Source organism: Pagrus major, chromosome 17 (genome assembly GCF_040436345.1).
Source record: "Pagrus major chromosome 17, Pma_NU_1.0".
Taxonomy (NCBI): Eukaryota; Metazoa; Chordata; class Actinopteri; order Spariformes; family Sparidae; genus Pagrus; species Pagrus major.
Window position 1 is genome coordinate 97,725 of NC_133231.1, and position 16,977 is coordinate 114,701.

Genomic DNA, 16,977 nt, shown 5'->3' on the forward strand with positions numbered 1-16,977 from the left:
GTTTCCCGGTGTCCTCCTGTTAATCTAAACATGTACCTGCTGACTGTTTATAATCATATTGATGCTGTTATAATGTGTTGTGATTGAGATCCTGACCCACCAAACATCCTACGTTTTTCCTTGAATTACATAATTACATAATCACCATCAGTAAACAGGAGACTGTCTGACTCTTTCACTCGCGGGGAGGGAGGCTGTTTTCTGGGGGGAAAGTTCACTTTAGTCTTGGTCGGGAGGGCTGACCGTCGTGGTGATTTTTTACACTGTGACATTTCTGTATATTTTGTTGAGTGATGGACCTGTTCAGTTATCAGACAGTGAACACCATCAGATCGACACATCCTCACTCCACGCCACCGGCTTATCCGTTCACACTGGTTCGGTTCGCCAATACTGCGCCTCTGATACTACCTCCGTATTCGGCACAGCGAAATTTCACCCCTCGCTGCATCTGAAATTTTCACACAGAGGCGGATGCGGAGAATTGGCGCAAGATCCCCACATGCAAACGGGATTGTGAAAAGGGCTAGTGCTGCGGCCGGGATGCGAACCGGCGTCCCATGGTTTAAAATGCTAAATGCTACAATCTAACATTGTACTTAACCACTCGACTATTGTAACATTCCTACGCTGATGTGAGTATTTATACTATATAACAGATATCCGCTAATATTAAATTGAAAAAAATCTAAACTACGATAACTCTTTTAACGATGTTAGGATTACTTAAGATTAATTATACATAAATATACTGGTATCTTAACCCTCTAGGCGCCAGAGTTTATTTAGGAAAATATTCCGTTTGGATTTTAAGATTTCAAAAGGCTGTAGCTTGGAAGTGGTGAGAGATAAATCCATAGTGTAAATGAGAAAAATATTCATAATGACCTAAAGTTTGTGATGGGAGTAAATTTAATCATCTAATTTGCATATGTGACGTCACCAGGTGACTGAATGTAACTTTCAGTAAAACTGATTTTTGAACATATTTACACAGAAAAAAAATATTTATATTGTCATCTCATCCTCAAAATAAAAGAACAGGAGTTTGATTGGAGTAAATTTACTAATCTAATTTGTATATCACCAGGTAAAATTCAGTAAAACGGAATTCTGAACATATTTACACAGTAGATTTTTTTTCATTTCATTTCATTTTTTCATAGATTTTTTTCATCCTCTCATCCTCAGAGTAAATGAACAGGAATCTGATAGGAGTAGATTTCCTAATCTAACTTGTAAAAAGAAAAGAAAACTCGCAGTGATCAGTGTGTGTTGCTTGTGTGACAGTGTGTGCAGCTGCAGCATCGTCAGTCACTCGTCTCTTACGAGCGATCGTCATCAGAGGGCAAATCGTCCCCTTCTGAATCGCGATCAGCAAAGATCTGTGCAAGCACCTCATCAGCACTGTAAAGTCTTTTGGGCATTTTGTTTTTTATTACAAAAATCACTATCTGTCTCTCAATCTGTCCAGCACACTTCTGCCACCGCTCCGCAGCTCTCTCCTCTCCCACTCTGCCGTTTAGCCGCTGCCGCTCTGACAGCTGGTGTCGGGTTTCAAACTTTTTTTTCTCAGGTATTTTGCATAGAAACACAACCCCAAATGACATCAGGATTGAAGCTGAATCTAGTGGCCATCTAGTGATAGCAAGCAGTAACAGCACAAGGCAGTAGATTTAAAGATATGGGCTGTTTTATTCAGCAGTGTTGCCTGTTGCAATAATGCGACTTTGGCGCCTAGAGGATTAAATAGGTGACGATTCAAATAGCTGGCTAATATGGTAAATTGGTGTATTTTGAGAGCAGTTTTACAAACAGACCATATACCCGCCCCTGCGGAGCACTCAAAAAAAGTGTGAAGGAACGCACCCAAGGCAGCATCCGTCATTTGATTGGTCCACACTCGGATGTGCGTTGTTCAAGTGGTACATAATTTGAGTCGTGGACGAGTTGTACTTACATACAGCTTCGCAGTGTTGGCACTGAACTAAGTCATTTTTTAAATCAAAATGCTCCCACGCCACACTTTGCCATGACCTCTTCATGATTACTTTTGAAATACACGGAAACTCGCAGGTAACTGAGTAGGCCAGTGGCATTTTTTTCAAATATTGCCCCCGTGTGGTAAAATGTTGCTGCCACATAGCGAAATTCATTGCATTCCTCAAGACATACACTATGCAACAGAACCTGCATTAGTTTTATCGATAAAAAATTAATGTCATCGACGAAATTCTTAATGATCAATTAATCGATCGTCGATTAATCATGCCCATCCCTAATAACAACTGAATGCTGTGTTGTCATGTCCAGGCTACTTGCTAAGTCGAACCGTCTCACAACAACCCGCAATGCAGTCTGGGCCCTGTCCAACCTCTGCAGAGGGAAAAACCCACCACCAGATTTTGCCAAGGTGAGTGTACATGTCATAAGCAGCAGCACGGTGACTCAGTCACTGTGTTGAATCCTGCAGCAGAGCCCTTCAGTGTGGATTTGCACATAAATGCACCCACGTGCTTGTGTGGATTTAATGCAGAGAACCAGGTACACCAGGCTGTACATTGTATTATTGTATGTGATCAATAGACTCTGAATGCTGGAACCTGTCCGCCTTCTTTCTGCGTGTTCATCCAGCTCTGATATTAAACTGTCCCTGTGTCTTTGCTATCCTTGTCTCTGGTGTTCGTCAGGTGTCTCCGTGTCTCAGTGTGCTGTCCAGGCTTCTGTTCAGCAGTGATCCAGATGTTTTGGCTGATGCTTGCTGGGCTCTGTCCTACCTGTCTGACGGCCCTAATGAAAAGATCCAGACAGTCATTGACTCGGGGGTCTGCCGCAGACTAGTGGAGCTGCTCATGTAAGTAACTGGCTGCTCCAAATTATAGGAGAGATACATTATATGTCACTTCCTTTAGTCGTCATCGATCATGTGTGGTCAGTTTTACATTTGGGTTCATTCCTGTGGTAAGTGATCTCATGTTGTAGTGTGAAGCAGAGTGTTAGTGCTGCGCTCGTAACGTTCACACTGATTTGGAACGGTGGTTTAACTTGAGATGGCACTTTATTTAAAGGAGTAACTGTTGCATTACATAAATATGCCTATAGTGGCTCTAGGGCTCATGCTGACTTTGCATCTGTCTTGCATAAAATCATTAACTGGTTATACATTTCCCTTGAGCCACCATGATCTGCCGCTACCATGTTCAAGGCCCAAGATGATTTATTCGTCATCATACAACACAAAATCTCAGCTTGTTACTCCTCATGCTACAAACATACCTGGGTGAATGAAAACAGCAGCAACAAGATGGTGATGATAAAATGGTTATCATCTTCATATTAAAAGATCAACATCAGGCAAATACTGTCCATCCACTCTCACTGTGTGTGAGCACAGAGCATCGATGGCGTAAACCAGGTTATTAGCCAGGAGCAGGCTGAACTGGGCTCTTATCCCGACTGGCTTCCTCTCCTCTCTGGTGTGGTGTTGGATGTACTGTGGGCAGTGATCATCTCAAAGTCTGCTGCTCTTAATCTAGAAACCACACTTTCATCTCAGAATTTTAAGGTCCTACTGGCCACTGCATCTGCATGTGCCACTGCTGCCATGACATCTCACGTTAGCTGAGAGGAAAAGTCAGCAAGTTGCCCGGATGTAGATCATATGCAGAATGGCTAATCCAGGGTGTCAACTTGAGTTGAACTCTGAGACTATTTAAATAAGTATTTAAAATGATTTGGATAATCAGGTTAATTTGAAAGGCTGTAGGAGGTTAAAGAGCTTGACACTTTGTGTGAGTCCTGATTGACAAAGTGTCCAACAGAGCTGGCAGACAGCAAAGTGAACATGGCCTACAGAGTGACATTCATGGGAAACATGCCACGTTGAGTGTTCATCTAATCAGAAACAAGTATTTCTGGTGGTCACAGTGCAATGGTGATGAACTGTTTGTGTTGGTTGGTTTCTACTGTTGAAAGCCCCTTAACCTGAATATTGTCTGCACTGTTTTGAGCAGATTCATGCAGAGCACAGATAATAAAGATGTTCATTACTAGACAAACTGAATATCTGTATTTGAACAGTTACAGTATCTGAAAACCAAATTCAAATTCTAAGAAATTGAAGCACAAAATTCTCACTATCACTCGTTTTTTTTCCTGTAATTTTAAAAGTGTGTGAACGTTTCTTTGTGTTTTTTAGGCACAGTGACTATAAGGTGGTGTCTCCTGCATTACGTGCGGTGGGCAACATCGTAACAGGAGATGACATCCAGACTCAGGTAGGGGCTCACGTGGTCACAGTAGGGACTGATTCCCTCACATTGTGTCTTCATTGATTCATGCGTATTAAATGTGAATCTTGTCATCTGATATGTGGTTGTATGGTTGTCATCCCAGGTAATCTTGAACTGTTCAGCACTACCATGTTTACTCCACCTCCTCAGCAGTCCCAAGGAGTCCATCAAGAAGGAGGCATGCTGGACTGTGTCCAACATCACAGCAGGAAACAGAGCACAGATTCAGGTACAGGCTGCTGCACCTGGGTGTAGTGTGTCGTCTGTTCTGTGTCTGTGTTGCTGACAATATTTCTTCTCTTGATAGAATGTGATTGATGCCAACATCTTCCCCGTACTTATTGAGATCCTTCAGAAGGCAGAGTTTCGTACAAGGAAGGAAGCAGCGTGGGCCATCACTAACGCCACCTCTGGGGGCACTCCTGCACAGATAAGGTATATTTAGCAGACATGAACTCTCTGGTTCTCCGTGACAGCCTGAATGTAGGAGAACAAAGAAAATTTGAACTACCGGGAACAGGGATGAGCCGGGGAACTGAAGCCAGACCAAAGTGGACACTGACACTCCAGTCATATACCGCTTTTCCACTAAAATTAGCAAGTCTACACAGGTTTTTTAATTTCAAATATTTTTTATTTGGATTTTTCAGACACATATATGTGCATGTTGATCACAAAGTAAACAGTAGATCCTTGTTTTTAACAAACAAAAAGTGCAGGGTTTAACAAGTACAATTAACAATCCTGCACATAACAACCCCCCCACCCCCCTCCCCTTGCAGTACTGAAAGCATTTTAAGGCACAGTTCTAAAGATTAGCTTACGGTGTAGCCCCCTCCCGGGAGTCAGGCTGCGAATGCTTAACCCTCTAGGCGCCAAAGTCGCATTATTGCGACAGGCAACATTGCTCATTAAAACAGCCCATATCTTTAAATCTCCTGCCTTGTGCTGTTACTGCTTGCTACCACTCGATAGCCAATAGATTCAGCTTCAATCCTGACGTCATTTGGGGGTGTGTTTCTATGCAAAATACCTGAGAAAAAGAAGTTTGAAACCCGACACCCGCTGTCGGAGCGGCAGCGGCTAAACTGCAGAGTGGGAGAGGAGAGAGCCGCGGAGCGGTGGCAGAAGTGTGCTGGACAGATCGAGAGACAGATAGCGTTTTTTGTAATAAAAAACAAAATGCCCAAAAGACTTTACAGTGCGGATGAGGTGCTTGCACAGATCGTTGCTGATCGCGATTCAGAAGGGGACGATTTGCCCTCTGATGACGATCGCTCGTCAGAGACGAGTGACTGACGATGCTGCAGCTGCGCACACTGTCACACAAGCAACACACGCTGATCACTGCGAGAGTTTTCTTTTCTTTTTACAAGTTAGATTAGGAAATTTACTCCTATCAGATTCCTGTTCATTTACTCTGAGGATGAGAGGATGAAAAAAATCTATGAAAAAATGAAATGAAAAAAAATCTACTGTGTAAATATGTTCAGAATTCCGTTTTGCTGAATTTTACCTGGTGACATACAAATTATATTAGTAAATTTACTCCAATCAAACTCCTGTTCCTTTATTTTGAGGATGAGATGACAATATAGATATTTTTTTTCTGTGTAAATATGTTCAAAAATCAATGATTAAATTTACTCCCATCACAAACTTTAGGTCATTATGAATATTTTTCTCATTTACACTATGGATTTATCTCTCACCACTTCCAAGCTACAGCCTTTTGAAATCTTACAATCCAAACGGAATATTTTCCTAAATAAACTCTGGCGCCTAGAGGGTTAAGTCAAGGGCCAAAACTGGGCGCATTTCAAGTTCATGTGGTTTGGGTATTATGAAAATGTAATTAAAAAGGATCCCATGTTTTATAGAACTTTTTCTCTGAGCCGCCGATAGAGAAGCGCAGGTCATTATGTCTTGAAGCCATTGGCTCAGCGTGGGCGGGGCAGCATCCCTCCACCTAAGCAGAATTGCGCGTCTGGCCAGAAGCAAGGCAAAAGCGACCATATGTTGCTCACTAAGTGTCAAATGTGGGTCACCACCAGCAGCAATGCCAAATAGAGCTAGAGAGGGGCTAGGGGCGAAATCCCTTAGTCTTAGACATGTGAGCACGGTGGACAATTTTGAACTGAAGCAGATAATGTCTTGCACAGAGTGAGGTTTTGTGTATTGCTTGTAATATAGAGTCCCACTGGTCATCAGACAAGGGTCCCAGATCCTGTTCCCAGGCCGATCTAATCCTATCCAGGGATGGGCGCGACAATATTAAATCTACTATATGTTCTGGTGTTTGACGTGTTCTTGTAGTAAACAGTGTGTTAAGACCGGAGGACTTCAATTGACATCGGGTTTTGTATGATGAGAGAAGCCATTCGTTTGTTTTAAAGTCCCTGTTTTTATTGAATTGAAGTTGTATTTATGCCCCCAACAACATGATGTGCTGCTGAGCAAATCTGACCATTTTATAGGAAATGAAAGCATGGATTTTAATTTGAACATTGCCTCCAAAATGTATGTTTTTGACATATATAGTAGGTCATGTTTGTATATAACTCAACACTATGCCTGGAGAAACTGGTAAACAACATGGAAATGTTATTTTAGTTGTAAGGGGACCCTGAGCTCTTGAGTTGCTAGGATCTTTCTGCAAAGAGATGAGATAGAATTTAAGTCAAACTGGTGTTTCTACTGAGAGAAAGGCCACACAGCCTTTGAGGATGATGAATGAATTGCATATTAAGTCTGAATAGCAGTGGTTAACGTTTATATCACTTCACAATATCACAACATTTGAAAATAACCCCAGGTGTATTAAGCAATGTGGAACATGGGAAGAAAAATACCACCACAGCAGAATTTGTTGAAAACTAGTTGTAGTAGGCTAATGTAGTCAGAGATGCCAACAACACGCACACTTCACGTGAACAACAGTGAATGAACCAATAAAAAAACAGAAATCGCTCGTGCGTTAATTAATGCGCTCTAGGCTTATTAAACATTTGAAAAGCAACGGTCATTGCCTGAGGACTGAGACGCTGACATGAACCAAGGAAAAAAAGAAGAAAAAAAGCCTATTTTAAGGAAGGGAACTATATAGAACTGTACGCGCTTTATTTATTGATTTATTTATTGTTTACGGGCATTACTATGGAGACCATTCCTGCTCGTCTCGTTGATCGTGGTCAGAGAGCAGAGAGGATATCTCTTCCCTTTTACCCAGCAGTGGAAGCAGCAGACTCGGGTTCTTGGTCTCAGACAGCAGCTTTGTTTTTATGAAACTATATAAACTGCTCGACTGCTTCTACTCCCGCTCGCTCACCTCTCTCGACCACACACACACACACACACACACACCGCTCTCGCTCTTGAAAGGACACACACCGATCTCATAACATGTAACAAGGTCAAGTGCCTCACTGTTGATTGGAAACAGCTGACTCTTATGCATGTTAACCTTGTACCCGGAAATCGATCCAAACTGTTGGAGCAAGGCGAGCACTGTGGGTAGAGATGCAATCGGATCTGACAAATATAATAAGAGATCGTCTGCATATAGCAAGACTTTATGTTCGGTGTCTGCTCTCGAGATGCCGGGGATGTTTAAATTACTTCGGAGGGCCACTGCAAGTGGTTCGATTGCTAGGTCAAAAAGGATCGGGCCCAGTGGGCAGCCCTGACGGGTTCCATGGCTTAGGGTAAAAGGTTGAGCAATGGGAGAGGTATACAGTAACTTGATATAAGCTATAAATGACGGTCCAAATCCAAACTTCTCCAAGACCTTAAATAAGTACACCCACTCCACCCGATCGAAAGCCTTTTCAGCATCTAAGGATATAACACACTCAGGTGTGTTGTTTGAGGTGGGGTACAGAATGTTAAATAAACGTCGGACATTAAAGAATGAATGGCGGTTTTTAATATAACCCGTCTGATCTTGTGTTATTATTGAAGGGGCCACATCATCCAGTCTATGTGCTAACGTCTTGGCGAAGATTTTCGCATCAGCGTTCAGTAGAGAAATCGGCCTGTATGAGGCGCAGTGAGCAGGGTCTTTTCCTTTCTTTGCTATGAGAACTATACGGGCCTCGTTCATTGATGGGGGAAGTGAGCCCTGTTTAAGGGATTCAGTTAGGACCATTGTCAAGAATGGAGATAGAAGTGTTAAGACCTTGAAAAATTTGGGGCCTGGGGATTTCCCAGATTGCATTGACGATATTGCTTGGGCTATTTCTGTCTGGGTTAGACGTGTCTCCAATCCCCCTGCCACCTCAGGGGAGATTGTTGGAATGGGCAGTGGGTCAAGAAATGCCTTAATTGGTGCAACGCCTCCATTGCATTGGGAGGTGTACAGTTCAGAGTAGAAATCCTTACAGGTGTCATTTATTGTAGTGTGATCTACAGTTACCTCTCCACTTTTAGTGTTGATACTTTTTATGAGTTGTTTAGCCCTTTGCCCTTTTAGTTGGCTAGCCAACAGTTTTCCGCATTTCTCGCCGTGTTCATAGTAATTACTCTTGTTTTTTAAAAGTATGTTCTGTGTTTGGTAGGTGGTAAGAAGGTCAAACCTAGTTTTTAGTTCCAGACGTTTGTTATATAGTTCGGGAGTTTGAGTATGTGCATATTGTTGATCAATCTCTTTAATTTTGGATGTCAAGTCTAGTTGGTCTTGTTGAACACTATGATTTCACCCCTTAAGTAGGCCTTAAGTGTATCCCAGATCACGAGAGCAGACACATCTGAGTGATGTTAGTTTCAAAAAAGAAGCTGATTTTTTTGTTCAATAAATCTGACAAACTCGCTATCTGAGAGTAGGGTTGAATTAAAGCGCCATTGCCTCATGGGTTGTGGTGCATTAGGGAGAAACAGTGCCATCACTACAGGGGCGTGGTCGGATATGACGATACCGTGGTATGTACAAGAGCGAACTTGGGGGATCAGTCTATTGTCAATAAAGATGTAGTCTATTCTCGAGTATGAATGATGGGCGCTGGAGAAAAAGGAATACTGTCTGTCCCGCGGGTGGAGAAACCGCCATATATCCGATACCCCAAACTCTGAGAGAAAAGACTGAATACACAAGGCCGATTTACTCACTGCCCCAGGTCTGCTAGAAGAGCGATCTAAAGTTGGGTCCAACCAACAGTTGAAGTCCCCCCCGAGTATTAGGAAGTGTGAGTCAAGGTCATGGAGGAGAGAGAAAACACGGTCAAAAAAGCTGACATCATCTACATTCGGAGCGTATACATTAGCAAGGATAACTTTTGTGTAAAATAGCTTCCCAGAGACAACTACAAATCTTCCATTTTTATCTGCTGTAACATTGTTTGGTTCAAATAATATGTGTTTGGCTACCAGGATGGAGACCCCTCTTGCCCTTGCCTGGAAGGTGGAGTGGAAATGCTGCCCCGCCCAGCACGCCATAAGTTTGGAGTTATCAGAGGAGCGCACATGCGTTTCCTGTAGGAAGACGATATCTGTTTTAAGCTGTTTGAGATGGGTGAATATTTTCTTTCTTTTTACTGGGTGGTTTAGGCCCTTGACATTCCAACTCACAAAATTAAGGGGGCTACCCATGAATCCTGTATAAAATGTGGAATGAAAAGTTTCCAAATGAAACAGACTCCGTGAGGTAGCACCGCCGCAGCCTCCCTGAAAAAACACAGTAGTGTGCCTAGTTTGGGGCACAGTAACACATCCTTCAGTCTCTGTCCCAGAGTGACTCCCAAAAATCCCCAAAAAAACAAAAACAAAAACAAAATGAGAATGTCATGTAAATCCCAGATAGCAACTGCAACAGCCAGTTGCAAGCTCTTCCTAACTTCTGCAAAACTTATATACTTCCTGTGGAATTACCTCAATCCCATATGATAACAGGTGCCTCAGATAAAAGCTGTCTTTTTGAACACTCGTCTATCAAATGCCACCAAGGTGGATGAACATATACAGAGCTAATATAATAGTAGTAATAGTAGAATAAACTAAGAGATAGTACCAATAATAATAGTCACAATAATAGTAAGTAACAAAAAGTAAAGATTCAAGGTGCCTCAAATAAAAGCTGTCTTTTGGAACACTTGTCTGTCAAATGCCACTAAGGTGGATGAACAGATACAGAGCTATAATAATAGTAGTAATAGTAAAATAAATTAAAAAATATTACCAATGATAATAGTCAAAATAATAATAAGTGACAAAAAGTAAAGATTTGAGGTGCCTCAAATAAATAGAAGCTGTCTTATTGAACACTCGTGTCAAATGCCACTAAGGTGGATGAACAGATACAGAGCTATAATAATAGTAATAGTAGTAAAATAAATTAAAAGATAGTACCAATAATAATAGTCACAATAATAGTAAGTAACAAAGAGCAAAGTAAAGATTCAAGGTGCTTTGGAGGCCGACTATTCTTATATTATTGCGGCGGCAACGGGACTCAAGATTGATGGTTTTAGCCTTTAGCTTAGCGTAGCTCTCTTCCATAGCCTCACACTTAGCCTGTAGCATCCCCATTTGGTCGCTGAGTTGGATAGCATTCTCCTCGAGTGAGGTCAAACGGTGTCCGTGGTCGGTGACCGTGGCTTGAACATAGTCCAGTTTCTGTTCCAGCGGTGTAATAGCCGATTTGAATTCAAGTGAGAGGGCTTCTTTATGTTGCTTGAGGACCCTCGTCATGTTAGCCATGATGTCTTGGGTGGAAGCCGGGGCGGGTGAAGCCGAGGCCGGGGCGGGGGCAGATGAGGCCGGGATGGATGAGTCCTTCTTTTTGTTGGATTTCGCAGCCATTTCTGTGTTTTTTGGAGAAAAAGGGTTCTCTGTGCATTAATTGTTTGGTTCAGTTCAATTGCATATGCAAGTGAGGCTCTGAAACCGATTTATATGCAGAGTTGAGTGGGAGCTTGAGGAAAGCACGTCTATTCCATCAGTCCACAGGTTGTTTAAACATGGTTCAACCCGCTAAAAATCACCTGTCCAGTCCAGTAATTAAACGTCATTAATAGACCGCATCCCAAATTCCTTCTTTATTTACGCACCGGATGTTGATAACACGTCATCACTTCCCATGGCAAAATTGAGCCTGTTCACCCGGGTCTTACACTTAGATCAAAGCCGAGCCAAGGTGATAAAAACCTGTCTGCTGCAGAGTCCATTGACCTGGGTGTTATGTTCACATGTTCCCATTGCACACAAAAGCCAGATCTTAGCGGGTATAAATGGGAATTTTGACCAGTGGAAAAGGGGTAATTTTTCGATCTGCCTGTCTGTAATGTTTTGAAATTAAACAGGGTTGTATCCCGTCAGGTTTGAAAGTTAAAAAGCTCAAAAACAGTTGATTTAAAACAAATTGACGTGGTATGATTTACCTTTCCCTGTGTGAGCAGATATCTGGTGTCTCTGAATGCCATCAAACCCATGTGTGACCTTCTGACCGTGATGGACTCAAAGATCGTGCAGGTGTCTCTGAATGGTCTGGAGAACATCCTTAGGCTGGGAGAACAGGAGGCCAAACAGAACGGGACGGGGATCAACCCGTACTGTGCTCTCATTGAAGAAGCTTACGGTACAGCTCTACAACACAGCACACTGCTAACATGCTAACACTGTACAAAACACACCTCTCACACCAATACCTCCATTAACTTCTCAGACAGATGTGACAGGACTTTACATAGTTGTTCCTGGTTCTGTGAGCCAAAGATTCTGCACAGTTACATTCAGACTTTATAATAAGATCAGCCTGAATTAATATATTTCTTGTTGCCGTTAGGTTGAGACATGTACTAGTGAAGTAGTCCACTAACAGATGAAGCTTATCTTACTGTCTAAACAGCTTAATGTCCAATAATTGTGTGTTCTTAAAAGGGGAACTGGTATTTTTGAACCTGGGCCATGTACATTTGAAAATATGTGGGGATGAGCAAGAGGGAAGTCAGACATCAGAGAAGTAGCGGGGGAGGGAGGGGGGGACACTTAACACAGAGATTGATTTATAAATAGTAGACGTGCAGCGATTGTATTTCTGAGCCCATTCCCAGTTCTGATTTTTATGTCTGACCTGCCGATTTGGATTTGGCCCATCTTCTTTCTTTTGAATTACTATGATCGGCAGCACATCATAGTATTCAACACAAACATTTTGTAACTTTTCTTTAATGGGACATTCTATGGTATGTTCATAATAAATCACTGACTTAAAATACATTAACTCCAGAACGGCACCAGGTTACAGAACCTTCTCTCACTCACACACATCTCAAAATAAAGTGCTCTGTTACTGGCCGGAGCTTTTGGTCCAAACAACTGTGCAAAGGTTTTAAAGTCTGCCACTTTATCTAACAAGCTGTAGGATATTTAATGAATCGCCTGTTAGTGAATTTAGTTCCCCTGATAAGCATTTACAAAGTGCATACTGTAGTGAGTACACTCTACTCTGTATCTGTTCAGCCAACCAAATTATCTGGATCTGGATCCGCCCCCAGAGTGAGTGGGGCTTAAACCTGAAGTTGTGATTTGTAGTTGACAATTAGTTGCTAATTTTACAAAACAATTTACAGAAGAGCCTCAGAATTTATCTTCATATCGATGTTTGTGGCCACAAGAGTAAAATAACTTTTTACAGAACAACTTGGATCAACTCAACCCAAGCTAACTTTAATACACTCAGGCGTATTAACATACATCTCTGATGAACAGCTGGTGCAACCCAGTTTAAACAAATGCTCAGTTAAAAACTAATCCTTACAGCCAGCCTAGGAATTCTGCTTTAAATAAGTTGTCAACTGTAACAGCTAGATGAGAAAATACTGTTCAGAATTAACAGAATGACAGTGTTTTGTTTGGGTTCTGAAGACAGAAGTGGTATTAATCATGCTTTGGCTACATTGAACACATATGTAACATATGTGGACCACTTGCACAGTGAATGTGCTGTGGAATGTATATTTTTACTGGCTGCAGTTGCAGCGCATGTTTGGTGGAGTATTGTGTGTATAATATGGGTAAGCTGGGTAAGTTAACCTCTACAGCTGCCAGCTGCTACAGGGAAAATAAATACCAACAGGGTGACCAAGATCTCAAAGTGGAACCCTGTCTTACATCCTCAGTTATCAACCAGTTTGCTGTTTTGTTATCAGTGGATCTGACAACCTGCAGATCTGCTCACCAAAACATTGTGCGTCTAAGAGTAGTTAATGTTATGATCTGAAGTGTGTTATTAAATGTTAAGATAATAATGCTAAACGGAGCATGACGCTGTGTTGGACCAAACATAGATGTTGTTTGAATAGAGGAGACATTTCTATTAAATACATTCTTTAATGTTTATATTTCAGATAAAACACTCCAATGTTGATTGATGTACCTTTAACTGTGTTTAAAGCTTAAAGGTGTGATTATTTCAAAATGCCGTCAGACGTAAAGAAGGGTAACATGACCTATAATTTATATCACAGTATTCTTTTGTTTTTGGCAGTGATGGTTTTATATCGCAGTAACCCAAAAATAAAAAGGACACTCCACTCAAACATGATGCTTCCTCTTTCACTCCATTCTGCAGTGTAAGGAAACAAAGCGTATGTGTTTATTGGCCTCAGATAGGAGTATAACGAGGTAAAAGGAGTATAACGAGGTATAAGGAGTATAATGAGGTATAGGCCTACGTGGGTTTCGGGAGCAGTAGCCTGTCTGATAATCTAGTATGTAATGTAACTCAATCACAGAGTTAGACATGGGGTACCATGATGCATCTCAACAGCATTTTTTGTAGAAAACCAAAACAATATTTAAGGAAGTAAGTACAATAGCCAGCATACCACAGAGCTTGTCTACATGCATGAGCAGCAGACGCTCATCCTGACGACGATCGAGGAGCAGAAGCAGCTTCTGTGTAATGTTAACAGCAGGGTATAATAAAATTAAATAAAAAATCTTTTCAAAAAAGGAGCCATTGGTCTTTGTTAAAGGGCAGCGCACACTTGGTGTAACAACTATAAACAGAAGACTGGTGTATTTTTACACTACAGTGGATCACTACACTGCTGGTGTAGAGTTGCAGCAGCTGTGTTGTGTTGAGTGTGACCACAGGGTCACTCTGCAGTTTAGTTTATAACATATAGTTAGAAAGAGAATGAGCTGTGTGCATGTGTTTCACCTTTCAGGCCTGGACAAAATTGAGTTCCTGCAGAGCCATGAGAACCAGGAGATCTACCAGAAGGCCTTCGACCTGATCGAACACTACTTTGGCGTTGAAGAGGAGGATGCCAGCCTGGCTCCACAGGTGGACCAGAGTCAAGGCCAGTTCGTCTTCCAGCAACAGGAAGGACCCATGGAGGGGTTCCAGCTTTAACCCCCGCCTTACATCCACAGCCCTTCTTCTTCCTGGTCTCTGAACCTCTGCCAGAGACAGCGGCCTGCTCGCCTGCAAACTCTCATTTCATGTCTGCTGGGCCAGCTCCATCAACTCCGCCCCAAACCTCCACCTGTACTTTGTCCTCACAGCAACACTGACCCTGGAGAGACAGGGAGAGATTTGTGAATATGGATGAAAAGTTGGAGCACATTTGGCACATTGATGCTGTTGGAGCCTGAACGAGGGGATTTCCATCCCACTGATTGGATGTCGAGGCCACGGACAGTCAATTCATGTTAAAGAAAGACCTCTCTTGTTTTTTTCTTTAGTGACGCAGTATGATGTTCCTTTGACTTCCAGTGAGATTATTTTTATCATTCTTAAAGATGTTAATGATATTTGTCTCACTAGTAGAAACTGGTGTCATCAAGTCAGCATCCGTACTCTGCTTTCAATATGAAACTACCTCTTCAGTCTTCAGAGAGAACCTGAAGGAAAGGAAAGAAAAGTCTAAATGAATTTCTTTATTATTGTATATTGAATAAAGTGGTTGTTGTTCAGACGTGGGCTGCAGTAGCTGAACCTTGAGGTGTGCAGGCAGGAGAGGATGTAAATACTGTACTGATGTACGTCCTGGTGTTGCCATACTTAAAGTCTGAAGCAGCTGCACATGCCCTCTGGGCTTTTCTTCATCTCCTGTCCAGAGGACTTGATGAGCACGTGGAGACTCTGGCTCTTTTATTTATTTGGTTTGTGATCTCTGTGGAGGAGCTCCTCTTTCTCTTCTCAAACTGAAGGCAAGTGCTTCCTGGATCGTGTCACTGGCCGACTTGCCCAAGTTGGTTTGAATTCTGTCACAGTGTTGGTTATTCACTAGTGTTTTTGCTGCTTATTTTAAATGTTCTATATTTTGGAAAGCAGTATCAGGGCAAGACAGCGACTGTCTATGTTACATGATGCAGTGTGTGCAAAGAATCCTGCTAGTAATGAGATTTTTTCTTCTTTTCTAGGTTGTTTCTCTGAACTAGCAACAAAATATATCGTAAATTATTTTTTCTGCCTGCAATCATTTCCTTGATGTGATGGGATTAGTTGACTGACTAGGGGGTTTGTATATTATATATACATGTAAGAAAGTGTAAAGAAAATATTTAATGGTTGTGGGAAGGTGTGATATGCAACCATGTTTTTGGACTGATATGCAGTTGTAGTATTTTCGGTCCTTCACGACTTCTCCTTTCTGACCGTTAGGATTTATTTTGAGGAGCTTTGTCTCCTCTCAGGTTTCGTCTCCTACGCCTTGATTTGTATTTTTCATGTTTTGATTTTGTGGTTGAGGTCTGTGATGGAAGCACAGTGATTTGTTTTCCTACTTTTGACTCTAACCCTGAACCATGATTTGATGTTGATCAATACATGTATATTTGAGTAGAGTAACTGGTGGAGAACCAAACATGAAATCAATCCATATTTACATGAAATGGAAAATACTTGTAATGCAGAAATTACATTAAGCACATTAAATCATGTATAGTTTTCTAAAATTTCTGGTTTGTATGATTCTATTCAGTTTTGGTTGTTGATTTTCTGTGTTCTTGTGGCTTCAGTAGAAACTCCAGCAGCAGCAGCCTGTGTGCAGGAGCAGATCACTGTAATCAGCCACAGTCTCTGGCTCCTCACACTGACTGGAGCACAGGTCTGACAGTGATGTGTGGACACACTTACATTGTGTAACAAGAATTAATAAAGGAATGTGTTGGATACAAACATACACAGTTGAATGACTGCGTTTTAGTCTTCTGTTAAGTAAAGTTCTCAGACTGAGTCACATGACAGTTGAATTGAAATGATTGAAAATGCTTCATGGTTGTCAGAGTAATGTAAAATACATAAAAATGATGCTGAAGTACAGTCTAGCCGCTTGCTTATCTTTTTGTTAAACAGCTTGTTTTTCCAGATACATGTTGTTTTACTAAAACACATCAACAATTTATAAATTGATAAACTTGTTAAACATTCAAGAACGCAAGATGTAAATATTAAAAGTTTAACTCCAGCTCACTCACTCAACTTCAACTGAAACGTTCAGGTTAGTTTAGTATCCCGAAAGGTTTGAGTAATCAACTGCTCTGACTGAAGATTTAATCAAACCACAAAAAACTGTTCTTAAAGCGTTTAGTACTATGCACCAATAATAGGAAATAGTTATGTAATAATGAAATTATCAGGTTTTTCTGTTTATTAAACACAATCCTAATGATGACACAAAGTAACTGTCACATTTATTCAGGCTGGTTAATGTAACGGCAGTCCAGGTCGTCTCCACACACG

General features: G+C 41.5%; 1 protein-coding gene across 1 annotated transcript in view; it reads left to right on the forward strand.

The window, feature by feature from the left end:
• Positions 1-16,427, forward strand: part of LOC141011979 (importin subunit alpha-6) — a 22,342-nt gene extending 5,915 nt beyond the window's left edge. Inside the window, exons 4-10 of the mRNA XM_073485345.1 lie at positions 2,314-2,413; positions 2,691-2,854; positions 4,199-4,277; positions 4,396-4,521; positions 4,600-4,727; positions 11,681-11,859; positions 14,456-16,427. Coding sequence (XP_073341446.1) covers positions 2,314-2,413; positions 2,691-2,854; positions 4,199-4,277; positions 4,396-4,521; positions 4,600-4,727; positions 11,681-11,859; positions 14,456-14,643 — 964 coding nt within the window. The 3' untranslated portion in view covers positions 14,644-16,427. The remainder of the gene's footprint in view (positions 1-2,313; positions 2,414-2,690; positions 2,855-4,198; positions 4,278-4,395; positions 4,522-4,599; positions 4,728-11,680; positions 11,860-14,455) is intronic.
• The last annotated feature ends 550 nt before the right edge of the window (positions 16,428-16,977 follow it).